Source organism: Ostrinia nubilalis, chromosome 26 (genome assembly GCF_963855985.1).
Source record: "Ostrinia nubilalis chromosome 26, ilOstNubi1.1, whole genome shotgun sequence".
Taxonomy (NCBI): domain Eukaryota; kingdom Metazoa; phylum Arthropoda; class Insecta; order Lepidoptera; family Crambidae; genus Ostrinia; species Ostrinia nubilalis.
In genome coordinates this window covers 1,067,542-1,091,626 of record NC_087113.1, presented here as the reverse complement: position 1 = coordinate 1,091,626, position 24,085 = coordinate 1,067,542, and the positions used below count along the sequence as shown (strand labels likewise).

Below are 24,085 nucleotides of genomic sequence, written 5' to 3'. Positions count from 1 at the left end.
ACCAGTGCCCCTTTACCTAGGATTGTCTATGGCGAGTAATTTAGACTGTTCCATATTTGGGACACTAAGCAGATTCAAGCGTTCCAGATTGGGGACAATAATGTCAGGGTCAGGAAGGTCGTCCTGGCTACAAATATTCAAAGACTAGCGTTAAATATACCTGGGATTGTCTATGGTGGGAAACTAACATATTTGGAAAGATGACTTCAACTTCTATTGTCTGAAGTCTAAAGACTGACCCAAGTGTTGGCTTCATTCCACCCAAGTCAGTCGTTTTTTTTAAATTATTTTGACAGTGTTTAGCTTAACATGCTGTTTGTATTTTCAGTGCTAGACTGCGGTTTCCACAAGCTGCCTCACTTCTCTCCAAGCGTGGGCGTGGCGACTGTGAGCGTGGCTCCAATAGCCAAGAACAACGCCACGCAGCGCGCGGGACGCGCGGGCAGGACTGCACGAGGGAAGTGTTACAGGTGAGTCGCTAGAGATAGATGGATAGGGAGAGAGAGAGAGAGATAGATAGAGAGGGAGGGAGAGAGACGGAAAGGGAGAAGAGAGAGGGGGCGAGAGGCCGGGAACAACGGGCAGTACTATAAACGAGAAGTGCTACAGGTAAGTTATAGATAGAGGGCAAGACAAGAGAGAGAGACAAAGAGAGAGATGGTAGGGAGAGAGAGAGAGAGAGACAAAGAGAGAGGTGGTAGGGAGAGAGGGAGATAGAGACAAGAAACAACGCCACGCAGGAAGCAGAACTATCGAGGAACGCTACTACAGGTGAGATGCTAAAGAGAGAAAAAGAGAGAGGGAGAAGTGAAAGAGAGAGGGATAGAGAGAAAGAGAGAGGGAGAGAGAGAAAGAGAGGGAGAGAGCAGGAACAACGTCAAGCAACGGGCACGACTATAAACGGGGAGTGCTACAAGTGCGTTGCTAGATAGAGAGAGATGGAGGGAGAAATAAAAGAGGGGGATAGAGTGAGAGACTATAGACCGAGACTAGCGACCGAGACAAGAGACTGACACTAAGACCGCGACTAGAGACCGACACAAGACACAGCTACTTTCAGTGACAGATTGCGGTTTCCACAAGTTGCCTCACTTCTCTCCAAGCGTGGGCGTGGCGACTGTGAGCGTGGCTCCAATAGCCAAGAACAACGCGACACAGCGCGCGGGACGCGCGGGCAGGACTGCGCGAGGGAAATGTTACACGTGAGTCGCTAGAGATAGATAGATAGGGAGAAAGAGAGGGAGAAGAGAGAAGGGGAGAGAGACCGGGAACAACGCCACGAAGCAGGCCAGGACCAGTCGCGTAAAATTTCTACAGGCGAGTTGCTAAAGAGAGATAGAGAGAGAGAGAGATGCTTTCATCTCTCTCTTTCTTTCTCTTTCTCTCAGAGATGGAGAGAACAGCAACAACATCAAGCAACGGGCAGGACTATAAGCGGGGAGTGCTACAGGTAATTTGTTAGAGAGAGAGATAGAGAGACATGAAACAACGCCACGCAGGAAGAAGCGGGAAGTGCTACGGGCGAGTTGCTAAAGAGAGATAAAAATAGAGGGAGAGGGAGAGAAAGAGACAAGAAACGACAATACACAAGGGGGCAGGACCAGTTGCGGCAAGTGTTACAGGTGCGTTGCTAGATAGAGAGGGAGAGAGAAAGAGAAGGATAGAAAGCGAGAGACTAGAGACCTAGATTAGCGACCGAGATAAGAGACTGAGATGAGAGACCGACACAAGAGACTAAGACTAGAGACCGACACAAGACACAGCTACTCTCAGTGACAGACTGCGGGTTCCACAAGTTGCCTCACTTCTCTCCAAGCGTGGGCGTGGCGACTGTGAGCGTGGCTCCAATATCCAAGAACAACGCCACGCAGCGCGCGGGACGCGCGGGCAGGACTGCACGAGGGAAGTGTTACAGGTGAGTCGCTAGAGATAGATAGATAGGGAGAGAGGGAGAAGAGAGAGGGGGGGAGGGAGAGAGAGGGACAAGAAACAACGCAACGCAGCAGTAGGACCAGTTGCGGGAAGTACTACAGACAAGTTCCTAGCGAAAAATAGAGAGGGAGAGAGAGAGGGGGAGGGAGAGAGAGGGAAGAGAAACAACGCAACGCAGTAGGACCAGTTGCGGGAAGTACTACAGACAAGTTCCTAGCGAAAAATAGAGAGGGAGAGAGAGAGAGGAGAGAGAGAGGAGAGAGAGAGAGAGCAGGTAAAACGCCACGCAACGGGCAGGATTATAAGCGCAAAGGAAGTGATACAGGCGAGTTGCTAGAGAGAAATAAAGAGAGAGGGGGAGAAAGAGACAAGAAACAACGCCACGCAGGAAGCAGGACTATAAGCGAGGAACGCTACTACAGGTGAGATGCTAAAGAGAGAAAAAGATAGAGGGAGAAGTGAAAGAGAGAGGGAGAGAGAGAAAGAGAGAGGGAGAGAGAGAAAGAGAGAGGGGGATAGAAAGCGAGAGACCAAAGACCGCAACTTGATACCGAAACTTCATACCGAGTCAAGTGACCGAGACAAGAGACCGACATAAGACACCGCTACATTTAGTGACAGACTGCGGGTTCCACAAGTTGCCTCACTTCTCTCCAAGCGTGGGCGTGGCGACTGTGAGCGTGGCTCCAATAGCCAAGAACAACGCCACGCAGCGCGCGGGACGCGCGGGCAGGACTGCACGAGGGAAGTGTTACAGGTGAGTCGCTAGAGATAGATAGATAGGGAGAGAGAGATGGATAGAGAGGAAGGGAGAGAGACAGAAAGGGAGAAGATAGAGGCGGCGAGAGACCGGGAACAACTCCAAAATGGACAGGACTGCAAGAGGGAAGTGCTACAGGTGAGTCGCTATAGATAGGGAAGAGAGAGAGAGACAAAGATAGAAAGGGGGAGGGGGGGTAGAGACAAGAAACAGCGCCACTCAGGAAGAGGGAAGTGCTACAGGTGATAGTAGATTAAGAGCAAGACAAGAGAGAGAGAGAGAGAGGTGGTAGGGAGAGAGAGAGAGAGACAAGAAACAACGCCACGCAGGAAGCAGGACTATAAGCGAAGAAGAAGAAGTGCTGCAGGTGAGTTGTTAGAGAGAGATAAAGAGAGGGAGAGAGAGAGAAAGAGACAAGAAACGATATCACACAAGGGGGCAGGACCAGTCGCTCAGGACTACAGGTGAGTTGTTAGAGAGAGAGAGAGAGACTGGGATAAGAGACTGAGACTAGAAACCGACTCTAGAGACTGAAAGCAGAGACCGCGACCGCTTCTCTCAGTGACAGACTGCGGAAATGTTACAGGTAATTTATAACTTTGGAGGAGTTTCCAATTGTTTTTGTTAATTAAATTTAAAATTATAAGTAAAATTAAACTTAAGTGTGAAAGAATCATAAAATATATCTAGAAATAGAGAAGTTATAAGGCCTTAAAGTTGCGCTTGCAAAATAATTTCGGTGTGTGTCACGCCACTCTAATGGAGTACGATCAGGAATAATCATAACCACCCTAAGGCTGAATATCGTACAGCGTATGGCAACTGGAGTTGGTTGGTTTGCTTGAACGCGCTAACCTCAGAAACTACTCCGATTTAAAAAAATATTTTTGTGTTGGATAGCCTTATCAAGGAAGTCTTATACACAATTTTATATTATAATCACCCTACAGAAAATAGAGGTGGTAGTAAAAACTAATAAAACTCAGTAAAGAAAAACTTTGCTAAATCAGGAAAAATATTCTATTTTCACGCGTACGAAGTCGCGGGTATAGCTAGTAAGAAATATTGCGCATGTTTTAACGTAATTAGGCAACTGTATAACACAAAAAAGCCACTCCTAGCCAACTTATTTTTAATCAAGACGCTTATGTACTATTTATGTATTTCCAGGTTATACACAGAAGAGGAATACGACAAGTTACCGCCGTGCGTGCCGCCAGAAATATCCAGAAGCGACCTATCCTCTGTCCTGTTGCAGCTGAAAGCTTTGGGCATCCATAATTTACTGCGGTAAGTACAGGTTCCGTTCCTGACAGGTGCCAATCAAAAATACAAAATGCCCATCTAACTTTAACCCTAACTATATCTGCTGTTTTTTGTATGGAATTTGACAGATTTGACGTTTGTCAAAGTTATAGTAAGATGCTGCAACCCACCCTAAAATTATTATTATTAACGGGATAGCTACCATGCACCTTTATTAATGTATGTAAACGAAAAAAAGAAAAAGTTAGTAGGTACCCATTTAGTACGGAACCCAAAAAAAAAGATTTGACATTGACACATTGATAGGGATCTCAAGAGAATCTTTGCACTTTTTTTTTGAGAATGAACGGATGACTTTTACCCCTTTGCTGTGTGTTAGTGTTGCCGAACTATCGATAGTAAAATTATCTGAATAGTATCGATACTAGCGATAGTTTATTCTTCACGAGCAACAATACTATCGATAGTATTGCACATATTCAATAGTATTGCCTCGTTTTGAGCTATCGATAATATCGATACTATCGATAGTCTTGCGATAGTTTGGCTATCGATAGACTATCGATAGTCGACTATCGATCGGCAACACTACTGTGTGTTTTCCAAATCTCCAACACTCACTAAAACAACATATTCCAAACATATAAATACATTGTTTATGTGCTTTATTTTTAACTTTCAGGTTCACATTCCCCACGCCTCCACCAGCCAAGAGTCTTCTCTCTGGTCTCGAAACGTTATACGCTTTGAAGGCCATAGACAAGCATGGGGATTTGACTCCAGATACTGGAGTGCTTATGGCCGAGTTGCCTTTGAGTCCGATGTGTGCGAAGATGCTTTGTAACAGTGGTAAGTGATAAACACAAGGGATAGAACTTTTGTGGCATATGACACATGCCTGCCATTTTAATTTATTCTTGAAGCTTCTTTTTTTTTATCCCCAACGAGGAAGCTCTTGGCCTGTATCTCACCTGATGGTAAGTGACGATCAGGATCACGGAGGAACTCTATCTTACCTCTAACTGCCGGAACACAACAATGCTGTTAACATTGTTGTTATGGCGACAGACTTAGGTAAGATGGTGGTAGCTAGCCAGGCGGACTTAGAACAAGCCCTACCATACCACCAACCAAACCGAACAGAAAAATCTGCCCCCACTGGGAATCGAACCCGGGACCTCTGCGTCTGAAGCAGGTGGTTGTAGCGTACTGATCCGCTACCTCTTCCGCTACCGCTTATCATCTTGCGCCAGCGCCTAAAGTGGCATGATGATCAGGCGATTTCACCATCTACGCATAGCTACGACAGCGCGCCGGCCTGCGCTCCGCCTACGCACAATATGGATGCGTGCGCGCTTTTGTCTTAAGCCACGCCTCCTCGACCGCACGCAACATGGCTGCGCGTGCGCTTTTGTTTAGCGCCCCGTCGGGTCCAAACGACGTCACAAGTGGGCAGTGCCCACACTCGTATCTCCAAGATGGCCGCAACATTTTGTTGCTGCACGCCACCTCCACTTCCACGCATATAAAAGGACGACGAGCCACGGGACGACGACTCACTTCGCGCGCGCCTTTGCATTCACTTGTTTTGATTTATGTAATTTTAGTACTTGTTGTAAATATTGTAAAACCGTAAATTATAACCGATTACAGTGAGACTTGTTTCATTTAAATAAATAAATTCCATAATAAATTAATTCATACAATAGTGAAAATAATAGTAAATAAAAAGTAGGTAACACCTAGGTCACACTACACACTACACCTAGGAAACCTATACTGGTGACCCACGACAAACGAGCAAGTTTCTACCGGAGTTCAAGACCATCGGCAGCATCAAGATCAAGAAGACGTCAAGATGCAGAAAGAAAACAACGTCCCGTTAGGCGGTGGTCCAAGTGCAAGCGGTCAAGACGTCTACCGAGTTGGAGTTCGAGTTCCACCATTCTGGCCAGAGGAGCCGGAAGTTTGGTTCGCGCAAGTAGAAAGCCAATTTTTATTATCTAACATTACTGCCGACCTCACTAAATTCCATTTTGTCACTGGTCAACTCGATCAAGAGTATGCACGTATCGTTAAAGACGTCATAATTTCTCCGCCAACTAATAACAAGTACGACAAGCTTAAGACAGAATTAATTAAACGCATCTCGCTGTCGCACGAGAAGAAAACCCTGCAGCTAATGCAACATGAGGAGCTAGGTGACAGGAAACCTAGTCAATTTTTGCGACATTTGCGCAGCTTGGCAGGACCACAAGTACCAGATGACTTTTTGCGCACGGTCTGGACTAGTAGGCTACCTCCTAATGTTCAAACAATTGTTGCTTCACAGCCAAAGAGTGACCTGGACGACGTAGCAGACCTGGCAGATCGGGTAAATGACATTGCCCCGAGCACCTCGCACGTTGCCAGCGTCGCACCCAGCGCACATACAACGGCATTAGAGGAAAAGGTGGCTGCATTGACTCGGCAAGTCGAAATATTGGCTATGCAGGTAAAGAAAACTAATTCTTTTAACAACAGAAGCCATAGCCGATCCAGATCTAACTCACGTCAGCGGTCACAAGGGCACCGCTTCTGCTGGTACCATTATAAGTTTGGCAAAAAGGCGAAGAAGTGCGAGCAACCATGCCAGTTCCAGTCGGAAAACTAGAAGGGCAGTCAGTAGCGGCCGTTGACATCTGCCAAACTTCACAAGGTCGCCTGTTCATAACTGATCGAAAGACAAAGGTACAATATTTAGTCGATACAGGCTCTGATGTATGCGTCTATCCACGATCAGCTGTTCGCGTCCCACAACAATCCAAATCGAAGTTTGAATTGGTAGCAGCTAATGGAACAGTCATCTCAACTTACGGGTACATTAATCTCACCTTAGATCTTGGCCTACGGCGAGCCTTCACTTGGCGTTTCATCATCGCTGAAGTCACTAAGCCAATCATAGGCGTAGATATGCTAAGCCATTACACTCTACTAGTAGACTGCCGACAAAAACGCCTAGTAGATGCTGTTACCCACCTCACTGTTACCGCAGCACACCGAGTCCCATCACAGTCCATATCTTCGGTACGTACCATAACCAGCGACTCACCGTACCAAGCCCTACTCCGAGAGTATCCTGACATCACTCGACCAGCTGGTAAGCCTATTGAACCCAAGCACAATACAGTCCACTACATCAAGACGACGCAAGGACCGCCGGTATCCAGCCGTCCCCGCCGTCTTGACCCAGCTAGGCTCAAGATCGCCAAAGCTGAGTTCAATGAGATGTTGAAGAACGGCACAGCTCGCAGATCAGAAAGCGCATGGTCTTCCCCTCTACATCTAGCTCGTAAAAAGGATGACGGCTGGCGACCGTGCGGCGACTACCGAGCACTGAACGCACGTACAGTACCAGACAGGTACCCAGTACCTCACATCCAGGACTTTGCTTGCCAGCTGGCGGGTAAAACGGTCTTCAGCACTATAGACTTAATTAAGGCCTACAACCAAATACCGGTCTTTCACGAGGATATACCCAAAACGGCGATAACAACTCCATTTGGCATGTTCGAGTTCCCGTTTATGACCTTTGGCCTCAGAAATGCTGCCCAGACCTTCCAAAGGTTCATAGACGAGGCTCTCAAGGATTTCGACTTTTGCTACGGGTATATCGATGACATATTGGTGTACTCCAGCTCAGAAACCCAGCACCGTCAGCACCTGTCACAGATATTCAAACGCCTATCAGATTACGGCGTCCTCATCAACATCAACAAATGCGTTTTCGGCCAACCTGAGGTAACTTTCCTTGGATACTCAGTCTCTGCAGATGGCATACGTCCTCTGGATTCGAAAGTCCAGGCGATCCAGGAGTTCCCAGTACCCAAAACCGTCAAAGAGCTCAGGAGGTTCTTAGGTATGATGAACTTTTATCGACGTTTTATACCTAAGGCCGCACCAACACAAGCACCCCTGAACGCATTATTAGCTGGCCCCAAAGTCAAGAGCTCACATCCAATTGACTGGACTACAGAGCTACAAAACGCCTTCAATGACTGCAAAACAAGCATTGCTCAGGCAGCACTATTGGCACATCCAGACTCCACAACAGAATTAGCCATTCAGACTGATGCCTCAGACGTAGCCATTGGGGCGGTGTTACAGCAGCGTAAAGGTGAAGGATGGCAACCATTGTCTTTCTTTTCTAGAAAACTAAGCACCCCACAAAGAAAGTATAGTCCATACGATAGAGAGCTGTTAAGTATCTACGAGGCTATACGATATTTCAGATACATGGTCGAAGCCCGGACCTTCAGCGTCTACACTGACCATAAGCCTATAACTTTCGCCTTCAGCACACGTCGTGATAAGTGCTCTCCACGCCAGTTTAGATATTTGGACTACATAAGTCAATTCACCACTGACATCAGATACGTCCCTGGCAAAGAGAACGTCGTCGCTGACACGCTATCTCGCGTCGAAGAGATCATTATGCCAAACCCACTTGATTACCAATCCCTCGCTCGTGACCAAAAAACCGATCAGGAGTTACAGGACCTATTGCAGGGCAGTACTAGCCTGCGACTCCAACGAGTACAGATGGGGGACACGTACGTCTACTGTGACACTTCAATGGACAGAAACAGGCCATACATCACACCAGCATACAGGAGACAAGTATTTCACCTGATACACAACCTCAGTCACCCAGGTATAAAAGCGACAGTCCGCTCAGTGGCTGAGAGGTTTGTATGGCCAAACATGCGACGGGATTGTCGACAATGGGCGAAGACTTGTCAGCAATGCCAGCGTAGTAAGGTCACAAGGCACACCACATCACCAACAGGCAACTTCAAGGTACCTACTGCGCGATTCAGGCACGTACACATGGACTTGGTCGGTCCACTACCCGTATCCAACAACTTCAGGTACTGTCTCACAATAGTCGACCGATATACTCGTTGGCCTGAGGCGTACCCACTATCCGATATGACAGCCGACACCTGTGCAGCAGCATTCATTTCTGGATGGGTAGCCCGTTTTGGTTGTCCGGAACATATCACCACCGACCGTGGTCGGCAATTCGAGTCCCAACTATTCAAGTCAGTCGCTGCAACACTTGGGGCTTCGCATCACACCACAACAGCATACCACCCAGCCGCTAATGGCCTCGTCGAACGGCTGCATCGTCAGTTAAAGGCAGCAATTACCTGCCATGCAACAACTAACTGGACTGAGGTATTACCATTAGTACTATTGGGCATCCGCAGTGCATGGAAGGAGGATATTCAGTCTTCTGCAGCAGAGCTGGTATTTGGCGAGCCACTACGTCTTCCAGGCCAGTTCTTCTCCTCATCATCAATTCCAGACAGCGTGATCTCCATCTCCGATTTCGCTACCAGATTGCGTGAGCACATCTCAAAGCTCACGCCTCAACCAACTTCCAGGCACTCAAATAGACCATTTTATGTTCCCAGGGACCTTAACACCTCAACTCATGTCTTCCTTCGCCAGGGCCCCCTCCACAAACCGCTGCAACCTACGTACTTGGGCCCATACAAAATACTGCGCAGAGGAACAAAGACCTTCGACATCGAAACGCAAGGAAAAACACTGACTGTAACAATAGACAGACTGAAGCCAGCGTATATAGAAAACACAGAGGAGCAAATAAGGTCATCACCGAAATCGAGCACCAACCCTGAAACGGTCAGAACAACCAAAAGTGGAAGAACGGTTAGATTCCCGAACCACTATCGACCGTAGTCACGGTCTCGGTGGGGGAGTATTGTAGCGTACTGATCCGCTACCTCTTCCGCTACCGCTTATCATCTTGCGCCAGCGCCTAAAGTGGCATGATGATCAGGCGATTTCACCATCTACGCATAGCTACGACAGCGCGCCGGCCTGCGCTCCGCCTACGCACAATATGGATGCGTGCGCGCTTTTGTCTTAAGCCACGCCTCCTCGACCGCACGCAACATGGCTGCGCGTGCGCTTTTGTTTAGCGCCCCGTCGGGTCCAAACGACGTCACAAGTGGGCAGTGCCCACACTCGTATCTCCAAGATGGCCGCAACATTTTGTTGCTGCACGCCACCTCCACTTCCACGCATATAAAAGGACGACGAGCCACGGGACGACGACTCACTTCGCGCGCGCCTTTGCATTCACTTGTTTTGATTTATGTAATTTTAGTACTTGTTGTAAATATTGTAAAACCGTAAATTATAACCGATTACAGTGAGACTTGTTTCATTTAAATAAATAAATTCCATAATAAATTAATTCATACAATAGTAAAAATAATAGTAAATAAAAAGTAGGTAACACCTAGGTCACACTACACACTACACCTAGGAAACCTATATGGTCTTACCACTAGACCACAGAGGCGGTTCTGCGCACGATAAAACAAAAAAATTACAATACTATGATACCATAAAGTATTACGTTACCGAGATATTTGCTTTTGGATGTAAAAATATTACCATGAGAGAAAACTTAGCCTAGGATTTTTAGTTGGCCGTGAATAAACCACGGATACTCTCGGCGCACTTAAGGGACTCTTATCTTATCCAGGTATAAATAAGACAAGACGTCAATATGTAGGTGTCAATTTAATGCTTGACACAGGTTGTCAATGGTTCACAGATGTCAAAATCCTCTAGGTATACACCACTAAATTTAAATCACCGAAAAAAAAAATTCTGGGTAATGAGTTATTGATACTGATCCCATTTGTGCAAAAAAAAGAGTAAAATAAAGTGACTCAAAATATCCTCCTAAAATTGGTAATTTATTGACACACGCGTCGCTAGCACTATTTAAGTACGATAATGTAACACTTATTAGAATTAAAAATGGTCTAAGTTAGCTAAGTATGTAATAATAACACTGGAAGCGTGGTCGAGGCGTGAGCGAGACAGACAGATCGATGCAACGTGCGAGCGCGTACGACTACTCTAGCGAGCAGCGGAGTGACCCAGCTGTGACGCGTAAAATACGGACTAACGAAAATTTAATAAAAAAATTAACTTCATGAAAACCATTTCTTTTTCTTTTGCTTTCAATATTCCACACGTTTCTACATTACCTGTCAAAATTTTTTCGGTGATAAAAATTTAGTGGTGTATAAAGCCAGGGAAAAAAAATCTGGACACCGCGGTACAGCTTTACGCGTCTCAAAGTAAAAACAAGTACAAACAAGTTTCATGGAAGGTTTATACATGCCGATAATGAGGGTTTTCGCGATTGAAAAATACGCCAGATGGCAATACGTAGACGCGAGGTCCAAATGCTGCATGATTGGTTATTTTTGACATGACATTGACAGATATGTCAAAATCCACCAATCATGCAGCATAATTACATACATAACGGGGAAAGTTAATATTTTTAAACCGGTAGACAATGGTGACTGAGTTTGTTGCGGCGCTTCTTCTCAGCACTTGCCAAATGTTTGTCTCGAAGCGCTGGTAGAGCCAAAAAAGAATGAGACATGTTAGGCTCCTTAAGAGCATTTGATGATTTTTAAGTACTAATTTAATTAGATTAAACAAATAAAGATAATTTTGATTTTATTTTTTGATTTTGTCATTGGACGAAATTAATCAGAAGAACATAGGAGGAGTTCGAAGTTGAGGTTCGACTTCCCTCCGTTGCAATGATGACAATTGACAAACGAAGGTTTAGTAACCTAAAAGCAAAGTAAGTAAAAGTAAGAAAAGAAGTTCAGGGTGGTGTTGCCATTATAAAACAAAATGAAAAATGAAAATGAAAAAAAAAAAACAAAACATTTATCCAATATAGTAAGTTAACATATTGTTGCAAGTGGCTGGGGTCTCTTTGTATAATACCTGTGTTAGGAGGCCCCGCTCTTTCTTAAAGTTACAAAGATATGTACATAATTATGTTAGACAAGCCACTAAAACTCACTACTACTACTAGAATAACTCTATTTATCAATATAGTTTTGGTTACATTCAATAGTTTTTACAAACAAACAGCTATTAAATGATAAGATTATTTTAAATGTTATTTTATTTTCGCAGGCGAATTCGGGTGCATAGACGAGGCATTATCCATAGCGGCCATGCTGCAGGTAGACAGTGCGTTTGCTAAAGGAGGTACTGGCAAAGAGAATATCGCGGCCAGAATGGCGAGAAGGAACAATTTCGAGGTATTTTATACGGATCTATAGTCTTTTTTTTAACGATTATTAGCAATTATTAGCTAAATAAGCTTGTGTTAAAGCAGTGGTTCTTAACCTTTAAGTCATGAGGGACCATTTCAACTTTCTGTCTTGTCAGGGACCACTTATTTTTTTTCAAAATCCTATGAAACGAGAGTTCGATTTCTCGCCCACTGTGCGCCGTTTGTGTTGTGTTGACTCGACTCATCACATCACGTCACTTGTTTATTACGATGTCTTCGTGGACCACTTGGAATGCCTCCAGGGACCACCAGTGGTCCGCGGACCACCGGTTAAGAACCACTGCTCTAGAGGCTGAGGAAGATGAGCTTGACGAAGTGTCTGAAGGTGGCCTGGACTGTGATGAGAACTTTTCTCACTTTAGAGCAGCGGTTCCCAAACTTATTTTGTGTACTGCCCACTTTGAGAGCAAATTCTTTTTAGCGCCCCCATTTGTAGTCGAGTGTCGAGTGTTCAGTCGGTGTCTAAGAGTCCTCCTAGTAAATGACACCTCCCAAGCCTCTACACAACGTCCCGATTTTTTTCTGGGTCTCTTACCGCCCCCCTTTAAGCCTGCAGCGCCCACAAGGGGGCGTTATCGCCCACTTTGGGAAAGACTGCTTTAGAAGGTCACATGAGGAGTTCCATGAGAGTGTAGGACCCAAAATTGAAGGAACAACTCATTTGGAAGTGTTCTCTCAAATTTGGGACCAGTCTCTCATGGAACTTATTATCAGTCAAAATTTTGCGTTGATTAGCGTGGAGTTGCACTGAATTTTGTCAGTGTGTGCGTGCGCGCCGCATACGTATTGGCGCGCTCACATACAAACCGCGCTCGGTGCGTTTCTATGAAGATGACCTACTCATTTGTATTTACTCTGTTATTATGGTTGAAACTAACAGATACGCCTGGGAGAGTATCGCACTCTTTTGTGAGACCGGTGATGGGCTCCCTCTGCATAGCAGAATGGGCAAATGTGTAGACACTTCGGTCGCTGAGTTGTACGAGCTAAAGCCTGGTCCGTGAGCACGTAGAATTTTGTCCAATGACCCCAAGCTACCCATCCTTATCGCTCGCGCGTAATTATGTTGCTGTCGCGCTCGCACACTCACTGCGGGCGCGCGTCGCACAGTCGCGACAGCAACATAATTACGCGCGAGCGATAAGGATGGGTAGCTTGGGGTCATTGGACAAAATTCTACGTGCTCACGGACCAGGCTTTATTTGCTTTAATCATTTTTATGGGCATGTGTGTCAGGGACCGCATTGACGAGTACTGGTGCACCAAACTGATGGCATGCCTGGATTCCGACGAATCATGGCCAAGGACCGATTTTTGTTATTGATGCGGTTTTTACATTTTGCCAACAACGCCGATTTAAACGTGTACGGTCCCGAGCGTAAATTATCCAAAATAAAACCAATAATAGATTATTTAAATAAAAAATTCAGTCCATATACACGCCTCGCAGGGAAGTAAGAGTATAGATGAGTCGTTACTGCTTTGGAAGGGACGCTTGAGTTGGATACAATGTATCCGTTCCAAAGCGGCACGATTTGCTATAAAGTCTTACGAACTTTGCGAGGCGGTATCTGGCTATGTTTTAAATGTTATTATATACACCGGTAATACATCATCGACAGCCAAGATAGTCCTTGAGCTTTTCAAGGACTACCTTGGTAAAGGTTTTACGTTGTTCATGGCAGGGTTCGAAAGGATAATTATCAATGATAATTATCACGATAATTATCATGATAATTATTGTGATAATAACAGCTGGATAATTATCGGTTGATAATAACAAAAAAATGCGCTCGTGAAAATGACCTGTATTCGAAGTTTTCGAACGTGTATTTCCGCACTTACGTCTAGTGGTGGGCGTTAATCAACATAGATAATTATAAAACCTATCTATTTAGCTCCACAATGATCACTATAGTCTTTTTCACCTAAGATGATCCGTATGACGTTTCGAGTTTGAAAGATTTAGAGATGTCACATAACTAAACCATAGCGATTTATCTATCGATTTTTTTCGGAGAGTTAGTAAAACCTACTTTTAGAGAAATATTTTGTATAGGTGTTATTTAACAAAAAACATGTTTTTTTTAATAACAAATATTTATTGTAACAATTTTTATTGATAATATTCAAATTTCATGGTTCGTGTTCAAAAAAACGATTCCTAAAAAGTACTGGTTCTGTTTCTTTAAATTAAAAACCATTAATTTATTTTTAATGCGTTTATTAAAGTCAATAATCGAAAAATATAGTTGATTTTTGTGATGTTTTTAATAACTAAGTATTCACTGCAATCGATTAATGAACCGCGGAAATAATCGATTTTATTATACAAGAAATACCCCAGCACTAAATCTATTCCGTTTCACACATTGCGTACATTAAATAAAAAATATTTTTACATCGTATTTAATTAAAATATAATCAATAGACTCAGATTTTACTACATATTTCAAGACAAGGTAGTTTTCTTTTTTTATCATATTGCTAATAAAATACAAATATTTTTTCAAAAATATTCTGCATATGTAGTATGCGTAATATGGATAACCTTGAAGTGTCATACGGATCATCTTACGTGAAAAAGACTATAGTTATCTTCAAAATATTTATCAATTTTCCAAGCTTTATGCGACTAGCGATGGATAATCAACAACTAAAACCATAATGCAACATTCGCAATCAGAATTTCTTATGAAACAATATGGTATCTTATACTGTTGATAATTATCCGATAATTATCATGAAGCGTAATTATCTTGATAATTTCGAACCCTGGTTCATGGATAATTTCTACAACAGTATAACCCTAGCTCGGTTTTTAAAACGTAATAAGACCGACGTTGTTGGCACATTGAATAGACGCCACACCGATTGCCCACCAGATGTAAAATCCATCAATGATAAACGAATGCCAAGAGGTACCGTAGTAAGCCGCCACTGTGGTGATGTTTCTGTCATGGCTTGGAAAGACGTAAAACTAGTCTGTTTGTGTTGCGTTATTTTATTTTATTTTATTTTGTTGTTTATTTTGAGTTAGTGAGTTAATTTTCTGAATATTTTTTTATTTTTTCATTTTATTGTTCTTATTTGCTGTTTTGTTTGTGCTGCGTAAATTGGTGATCTTGACTAGTTTGGCCATATCTATCGACCTCCTATCAAAATAAGAGTAATTTTTATTTGTTGTAATTTTTAATTTTTAGTTAAGTTTTTTGTTTTTTAAATTTGGGACATTGAACCGTCACACCATGGCACAGAGGCACCCGCTGAAAACCTGTGTCGAGACACGCGCACGAGACTTATGTATTGTCTAATGTAATGTTGTGTGTTTAATGTGTTTTTTTTTTTGTTTTCTCTTCTTTTATTTGTTCATTTTCAATTGTGTTTTCGTGTCAAATAAAGGTTTTTCTATTCTTTCTATTTTATTCTATTTTAGTCACCGTGTCGACCTACCACGATGATAGCACGGCTCCTGGTAGGCGGGCGGGCCAAGTTGTGGATTAACCAGTCGTCATACATGACTATAATAAATTTATGGGTGGTGTAGATCTCAAGGACCAGAAATTATCCATGTATTTATTGGAACGGAAGAGAGGCCTTAAATGGTGGTCTTTAAATTTTTATTATACACCACTAAATTTTTATAACCGAAAAATGTTTAACAGGTTATGTAGAAACGTGTGAAAAATTTAAAGCAAAAGAAAAATAAATGTTTTTCATAAACTGATTTTTTTTATTAAATTTTCTTTAATCCGTATTTTACGCGTCACAGCTTTGTCACTCCGCTGCTCGCTAGAGTAGTCGTACGCGCTCGCACGTTGCATCGATCTGTCTGTCTCGCTCACACCTCGACCACGCTTCCAGTGTTATTATTACATACTTAGCTAACTTAGACCATTTTGAATTCTAATAAGTGTTACAGTATCGTACGTAAATAGTGCTAGCGACGCCACTTTGAGTCACTTTATTTAACTTTTTTTTGCACAATTGGGATCAGTATCAATAACTCATTACCCAGAATTTTTTTTCGGTGATAAAAATTTAGTGGTGTATAGGTTGTTAGTGTAGAAAAAACTAAGTGTATTAAATATACTTTGTCCAATGTAAAGCAGGTCAGCACTCATGTTTCTATGGTAGATGATCGTATAGATGCAGTAAACTCAATAACATGCAAAAATAAAAATAATAATCATAAATATTTATTCAGTTTAGAACACAAGTGGCACTTATGATTGATTTTGTTTAAGTACATATACTTTAGTGTAGCGTACATATTTAGGAAATAGCTGTTATTATACATATACGAACAGATACTAATTCAATTTAGATTATTTGTATAGATTACTTGTTACATACATCCTTTGTTGATTTCGTGATCTAACAATAAATCATGATTATTTATTTACTGAATGGTTTTATTTACAAATCTATATTATAAATTCATAAAAATAAAGGATTTAATTCTGCTGTTCCGTGTCTTATTTCCTAAATGAATGTATACAGGGTGTTAGGTAAATGGGTATATGAGCCGACACTAGCCCATGTTAACATGGTCATATAAATGGTATGGTGAAGTCAGAAATTTGATATCATCATTTTAATTTTTTAAATTTTCATACAAAATAAATTTATTAAATCCGATTTGCATGAAAATTAAAATAATTAAAATGAAGATATCAATTTTCTGACTTCACCATACCATTTATATGACTATGTTAACATGGGCTAGTGTCGGCTCATATACCCATTTACCTAACACCCTGTATATACAGGATACATGCACAGATCTGAGACAGAGCAAATAGGCAGCTACAAAAGGACGCCATCTTGGATTAGATCTGAGACTAAGCAGATGAGCACTGCAGACAAGGCACGCACACATGCACACAAAATCTAAATAAAACCTGATATTATTTGACCGTTTTTCAATAATATTGTCTATGAAAGGTATAGTAGTGTAATATATGGTAGGAAAGGTTATTTTTCAAGCTTGCTACACAATCCACATACTACAGCATAGACTCGAACAACACGGAGAAAAAAATATTCGAAAAAAGGTAGTGTCAGAATGCCTCCTCTTCAGTTTTTAGACTGTGTTACATATTTTATATAGATATCAATGTATAATTAAGATTCTGCCGTAACACAGTCTTGTACTAGTACGGAAGGTAAAAGATTGTGTTTCTGTACCTACCTACATTTTCTTAATAAAATTGTATTGCTTTAAATTGGTTTTAAGTTAAATAAGAGATACAGTTAGTTATTTAACTATTTTTCGGTTTGTACAAATTGTAACATTATGCACAATAAACTTATTTGTATTTGTATTCTAAAAGCCTCTACGCGGTCTAGTTTTGAAAAAAATACGTGCAAATAAAAGTCCAAAGTGCAGTGTTGTGAAATGCAAAATGGTGAAATTGTGGATCTTATTTAGGTATCATTTTCAAAGTGATATTTTTATAGGTCTTCTACTGTAAGAAATCGGTAACTGTTTTGGTCAATGAATTCCTCAGACGTTTCAGTGGGTAAAAACATAAAGTGAAACAAAAATTGGTTAGCAGAGTTTATTGAAAATCGTTCATGTTTGGTAATAAGTGAAATTTTGACAGCAACTCTGTGTTCAAGTGGTTCAAGGGTCTGTGGTAAATAAATAAACAACATTTTATGTTTAGCATACACGGCATAAGGATTCGTTATTTATTTAGGTTTAAGAAACACTAATCAGTTAATAAATTGAACAATTATAGAAACAATAACAGCGTTTATTTCCATTGAAGCCTATAAAAGTCGAAAAAGGTTTTACATAAAATTGTTTTTTTAAAGCCTACTTGCATAATGAGTTTTATGAGTTTTTTAATACAAAATTATTCTTTCTTTGTATTTGGAAATTGGAACTTGAATTTATGAATTAAGTATTTAATTTATGTTTAATTTGTTTTGCAGGTAGCAGAAGGCGACATAATTATGTACTTGAATGTGTACGACGCGTTCGTGAAAGTGAGAGACGCGCAGCCGGACGAAAAGCGAGCCAGAAAGGCGTGCAAAGACTGGTGCAGGAAGATGTATGTCAATTACAGGGTTATGGAAAAGGTTGGTTGAATACTTGGTCTAACGATTAATTCAGTCGGTGCCTGAGGTATGGTAGCGGCATGGGAGGGTTTTTGAGACGTCAAATTTTAATGTCCTCGAGATTTCAGAAAGAAAGAAAGAATGAAGAAAGAAAGAAGAAAGCAGAAAGAAAGAAGAAAGAATAGAGAAATAAAGAAAGAAAGAAGAGGAAAAAAGAATGAAGAAAGAAAGAAGAAAGAAAGAAGAAAGCAGAAAGAAAGAAGGTAGAATAAAGAAAGCAGAAAAAAAAGAAAGAAGAAAGCAAAAAGAATAAAGAAAGAAAGAACAAAGAAAGAAAGTAAAAAAAAAGGAGGAAGAAAGAAAGAAAGATTAACATGTATAATTATGCTCTGTCACGTCATAATATTTCAATGTCACCCCTCCCATGGCGCTCCCATACCTCAGGTACTGACTTGGCGCTAGTCCTATAATTTACATATTTTCGTTCTAACCCCTGCACGGTACAAGAAAGTGATTTTTTCTTCTGATCATAACATAAAGTAATAACATGTTTCTTCATTATAGTTCTTGCAACTCACGAAGTCGAGTGAGCTTTACTTGTGTGTGTACGTGTACATGCACATAACGATAGTGTAATGTCTGTCAAAACTTTAGAAAGACGAACAGTAGCGAGCCACCACACATGTAAAGCTCACTCGCCTTCGTGAATTGCAACAACTATACTACTTTTTATCCTTATTTCCGCTTGTTTAGATTTCGGTATGTTAAACAAGTCTTAGAATAGTCAATACTTATCTATTTTAACACACATTACATAATATTTACATTGTCAATATTTTTTTCAAATAAACCTATTATTATTTCAGGCTTGTGAGATCCGATGCAGCTTAGAGAAACTAGTCAAAAATAAGTTTAAACTGCAGAACAAAACTTTCGAACAACCAGACTTAGGATTAGGTAATGTTTCCTACTTTTTACTATTTTTGTTCCCTAATTTTAATTTTCCCTGATTTTTAAGTGACCCCTATGAAAACAAAATGCCTGTAATGTGTTACCATTGAGGTCACTTAAAAATTAGGGATTGATGGTGAAAACGGGCATAAGCCAAATGACGTCCAGTGCTGTACAAATGATATCTACAAAGACCGGTCCTGCGTTGCTCGCATCCAGGTATTTCCCGCGACCTTCACCAGATCGTCGGTCCACCTAGTGGGGGGGCCTATTTTATCATTATTTAATTTTTTCCTGCAGGAAGTACAGGATTAAAACCAGTGCAAGAATACATTGTTACAGTTTTTTAATAATAGATCATTTTTACATTTTAGTTCTCTCACCTCAGTTGTCTTAACATCTGACTTATAAGCAGTCGCTCTCAGCAATTTTTTAAGGTCGTCGGTCCATCGAGCAAGCAGTTACTTTATGAATACTGTTGTATTTATTGATAGTCTATGTATTAACACATATCCTGTGTATAATTCCAGATAAAACCATTCGCGTGATGAAGTGCGTTCTGTCAGGCCTGTTCCCTCAAGCGGCCTACCTCAGCACGACCGGCGAGTATCGCGGCCTCAGAGGCGCCACGCTACACATCAGCCCCGACAGCTGTCTCTACCACACACAACAGCCCAAGTGGTGAGTCACAGTCACTAACACTCGAGTGTAGCCTGTCAGGCTCCCGCAAGCGGCCTACCTCAGCACAACGGGAGAGTATCGCGGCCTCAGAGGCGCCACGCTACACATCAGCCCCGACAGCTGTCTCTACCACACACAACAGCCCAAGTGGTGAGTCACAGTCACTAACACTCGAGTGTAGCCTGTCAGGCTCCCGCAAGCGGCCTACCTCAGCACAACGGGAGAGTATCGCGGCCTCAGAGGCGCCACGCTACACATCAGCCCCGACAGCTGTCTCTACCACACACAACAGCCCAAGTGGTGAGTCACAGTCACTAACACTCGAGTGTAGCCTGTCAGGCTCCCGCAAGCGGCCTACCTCAGCACAACGGGAGAGTATCGCGGCCTCAGAGGCGCCACGCTACACATCAGCCCCGACAGCTGTCTCTACCACACACAACAGCCCAAGTGGTGAGTCACAGTCACTAACACTCGAGTGTAGCCTGTCAGGCTCCCGCAAGCGGCCTACCTCAGCACAACGGGAGAGTATCGCGGCCTCAGAGGCGCCACGCTACACATCAGCCCCGACAGCTGTCTCTACCACACACAACAGCCCAAGTGGTGAGTCACAGTCACTAACACTCGAGTGTAGCCTGTCAGGCTCCCGCAAGCGGCCTACCTCAGCACAACGGGAGAGTATCGCGGCCTCAGAGGCGCCACGCTACACATCAGCCCCGACAGCTGTCTCTACCACACACAACAGCCCAAGTGGTGAGTCACAGTCACTAACACTCGAGTGTAGCCTGTCAGGCTCCCGCAAGCGGCCTACCTCAGCACAACGGGAGAGTATCGCGGCCTCAGAGGCGCCACGCTACACATCAGCCCCGACAGCTGTCTCTACCACACACAACAGCCCAAGTGGTGAGTCACAGTCACTAACACTCGAGTGTAGCCTGTCAGGCTCCCGCAAGCGGCCTACCTCAGCACAACGGGAGAGTATCGCGGCCTCAGAGGCGCCACGCTACACATCAGCCCCGACAGCTGTCTCTACCACACACAACAGCCCAAGTGGTGAGTCACAGTCACTAACACTCGAGTGTAGCCTGTCAGGCTCCCGCAAGCGGCCTACCTCAGCACAACGGGAGAGTATCGCGGCCTCAGAGGCGCCACGCTACACATCAGCCCCGACAGCTGTCTCTACCACACACAGCAGCCCAAGTGGTGAGTGACGTCACTAACACTCGAGTGTAGCCTGTCAGGCTCCCGCAAGCGGCCTACCTCAGCACAACGGGAGAGTATCGCGGCCTCAGAGGCGCCACGCTACACATCAGCCCCGACAGCTGTCTCTACCACACACAACAGCCTAAGTGGTGAGTGAAGTCACTATCACTCGAGTGTAGCCTGTCAGGCTCCCGCAAGCGGCCTACCTAGAGTATCGCGGTCTCAGAGGCGCCACGCTACACATCAGCCCCGACAGCTGTCTCTACCACACACAACAGCCCAAGTGATGAGTGACGTCACTAACACTCGAGTGTAGCCTGTCAGGCTCCCGCAAACGACCTACCTAGAGTATCCCGGCCTCAGAGGCGCCACGCTACATAACAGCCCAAATGGTGAATGACAGTAACGGCACTATTCCCACCTCTCGTTCCCACCGCTGCAACTCCTGTGTAGCCAGGATCTACAGCTTGACCGCCAATAACCCAACCAGTGAAGGTCAAGTTTGACTCGGGGAAAAAGTTAGACTGTTATTTTAATCAGAAGAACATAAGAGGAGTTCGAAGTTCAGGTTCCACTTCCCTCCAGTGCAAAGCGGATGTCAAAGTAAAAGTCAAAATTTCTTTATTTGTTTAGACTAATAAATAGTTCTTACAAATCGTCATTTTGCTCTTAAGGAGCCTCTACATGTCTCATAATCTTTTTACCCTACCAGCGCTTCGAGACCAACATTTGGCAAGTGCTGAGAAGAAGCGCCGCAACAAACTCAGTCACCACTGTCTGCCGGTTAATATAAATAAATAGAAAAAGCAGTAGTAGGTACATTCGATTCAGGAGCAGTTCACTGAATTTACCATGCATTCTTGTATGGTGTATCTTATATTACGGGTAGTGACGTGCTAATATCTAGACTTACATAATTATTAAGATACTAGTAGAAATGACTCGCATACATAAATGTGAATAACTTGGATTGACCAGTCCCCGAAAGCAGCGCCTGTTCTGTTGATGATAGGTGACAAACATCATTACTTAGTATGAAAGTCGCTTTCTGAGGGCTGAGTGTGTTTTTTCATCAAACGCGTTCACTACTGAGCGCGTCAAAATAACATTATGTATGACGGATTGTACAGCGCCCCTAGCGGGGAACGTTCAAAAACTAAAATTTTCATACATTTTTTAAACGCGCGTTTGATGTAACACACTCAGACTACTGCTGTATGTCCCTAATATCTTTAAAACTACGCAACAGATTTTGATGCGGTTTTTTTAAAGATAGAGTGATTCAAGAGGAAGGTTCTTAAGTATAATTTGTACATGTGCGAAGCAGGGATGAGTCGCTAATTTCAGACTGCACAAGATTGGTAATTCATTTATGGGGAAATGTATTAAACTTTTCAATAAATTACCACAAACTGTTGTAGAATTGCCCATTCATAAATTTAAAGCACATATCAAAAGCACCATAATGAAAAAGGGCTACTATAAAGTTGATAATTATATAAAAGATAAAAATGTTTGGAATGTTTAATTACCTAGCTCGCATCAATACTTATGACTATAATTTGTATATTTTAAAGACTGTAAAACCTTGAAAAGGAGGCTGACAATAGTGACTGAGTTTCTTGCGCTGCTTTTGCTGGGTTAATATTGTGACGTGTAAAAGCGCTTTTTTAAAGCCTATTTGCAAAAATAAATGAATTTTATGAATTTTAATTTTTTATGAATTTTCTAGTGATAAATAAATCCATACCATTTGTTTCCAGGGTGGTATTCGCCAGCGTCCAAAGCGCCGGCGACAAGACGTTCATGCGTGAACTGACGGTGACCCAGGAGGCGTGGCTGCTCGAGGTGGCGCCGCACTACTACCGGCAGAGACTGAGACAAGAGACTGAGACAAGAGACTGAGACAAGAGACTGAGACAAGAGACTGAGACAAGAGACTGAGACAAGAGACTGAGACAAGAGACTGAGACAAGAGACGGAGACAAGAGACTGAGAAAAGAGACTGAGACATGACACTGAGACAAGAGACTGAGACAAGAGACCGAGACAAGAGACTGAAATAGGAGACCGAGACAAGAGACCGAGAAAAAATACCAAGACAAGAGACTACGTCAAGAGACCAAGTCTTGGTCTCTTGACGTAGTCTAGACTAGACCGAGACGTGAAACCGCCACTCTAAAGGCGGTGGCTTGCATAGTGAGAGAGACGAGGTTTGATGACCTGCTGATGACGATGATGATGATGCCATCATCTCCAGGGTGTCCTCCAGCGTCCAAAGCGCCGGCGACAAGACGTTCATGCGTGAACTGATGGTGACCCAGGAGGCGTGGCTGCTCGAGGTGGCGCCGCACTACTACCGGCAGACCTAATACACTATGATATGGGATATGGGAGTTTCATTCCATTCCTATCCACATCCACATTACACGTTCCTATAGTGACAGAGACAAGAGACTGAGACTGGAGACCGAGACAAGAGACTACGTCAAAAAACCGAGATTAGACTTGTCTCTGTCGCACGGTTCGTATAGTAGCAGAGACCTAATAAACTGGCGATGTATATTATTATGTGAGTTTCATTTCATTCCTACCCGCATCCACATTCCTTAAGGCGGTTCGTATAATGACAGAGACAAGTGATATGAGACTAAACCGAGACAAGACACTACGTCCAGAGACTGAGACTAGACTTGTATCTGTCGCAACGCCTAAAGGCAGCGGTTCGTATAGTAACAGACTAATAAACTGGCGATGTATATTATTATGTGAGTTTCATTTCATTCCTACCCACACCCACATTCCTTAAGGCGGTTCGTATAGTGGCAGAGACAAGAGACCGAGACAAGAGACTGAAATAGGAGACCGAGACAAGAGACTAATACACTAGAGACTGAGACAACAGACCGAGACAAGAGACAGTAACAAGAGACTGAGTCTAGAGACTGAGACAAGAGACTACGTCAAGAGACCAAGACTAGACCGAGACGGGAGACGGCTCGCATAGTGACAGAGACAAGTGACTGACA

The 24,085-nt window shown here is 43.0% G+C and overlaps 1 protein-coding gene across 1 annotated transcript; it reads left to right on the top strand.

Annotated features, from left to right (window-relative positions):
- Positions 1–1,390: 1,390 nt before the first annotated feature.
- Positions 1,391–22,923, top strand: LOC135084355 (uncharacterized). The gene is made up of 11 exons (XM_063979133.1): positions 1,391–1,450; positions 1,764–1,915; positions 2,501–2,689; positions 3,863–3,982; positions 4,641–4,807; positions 11,993–12,120; positions 18,099–18,245; positions 19,091–19,181; positions 19,706–19,856; positions 19,888–20,906; positions 22,820–22,923. The coding sequence occupies exons 1-11, from the start codon at positions 1,391–1,393 to the stop codon at positions 22,873–22,875; spliced, it is 2,280 nt and encodes a 759-aa protein (XP_063835203.1). The 3' UTR covers positions 22,876–22,923.
- The last annotated feature ends 1,162 nt before the right edge of the window (positions 22,924–24,085 follow it).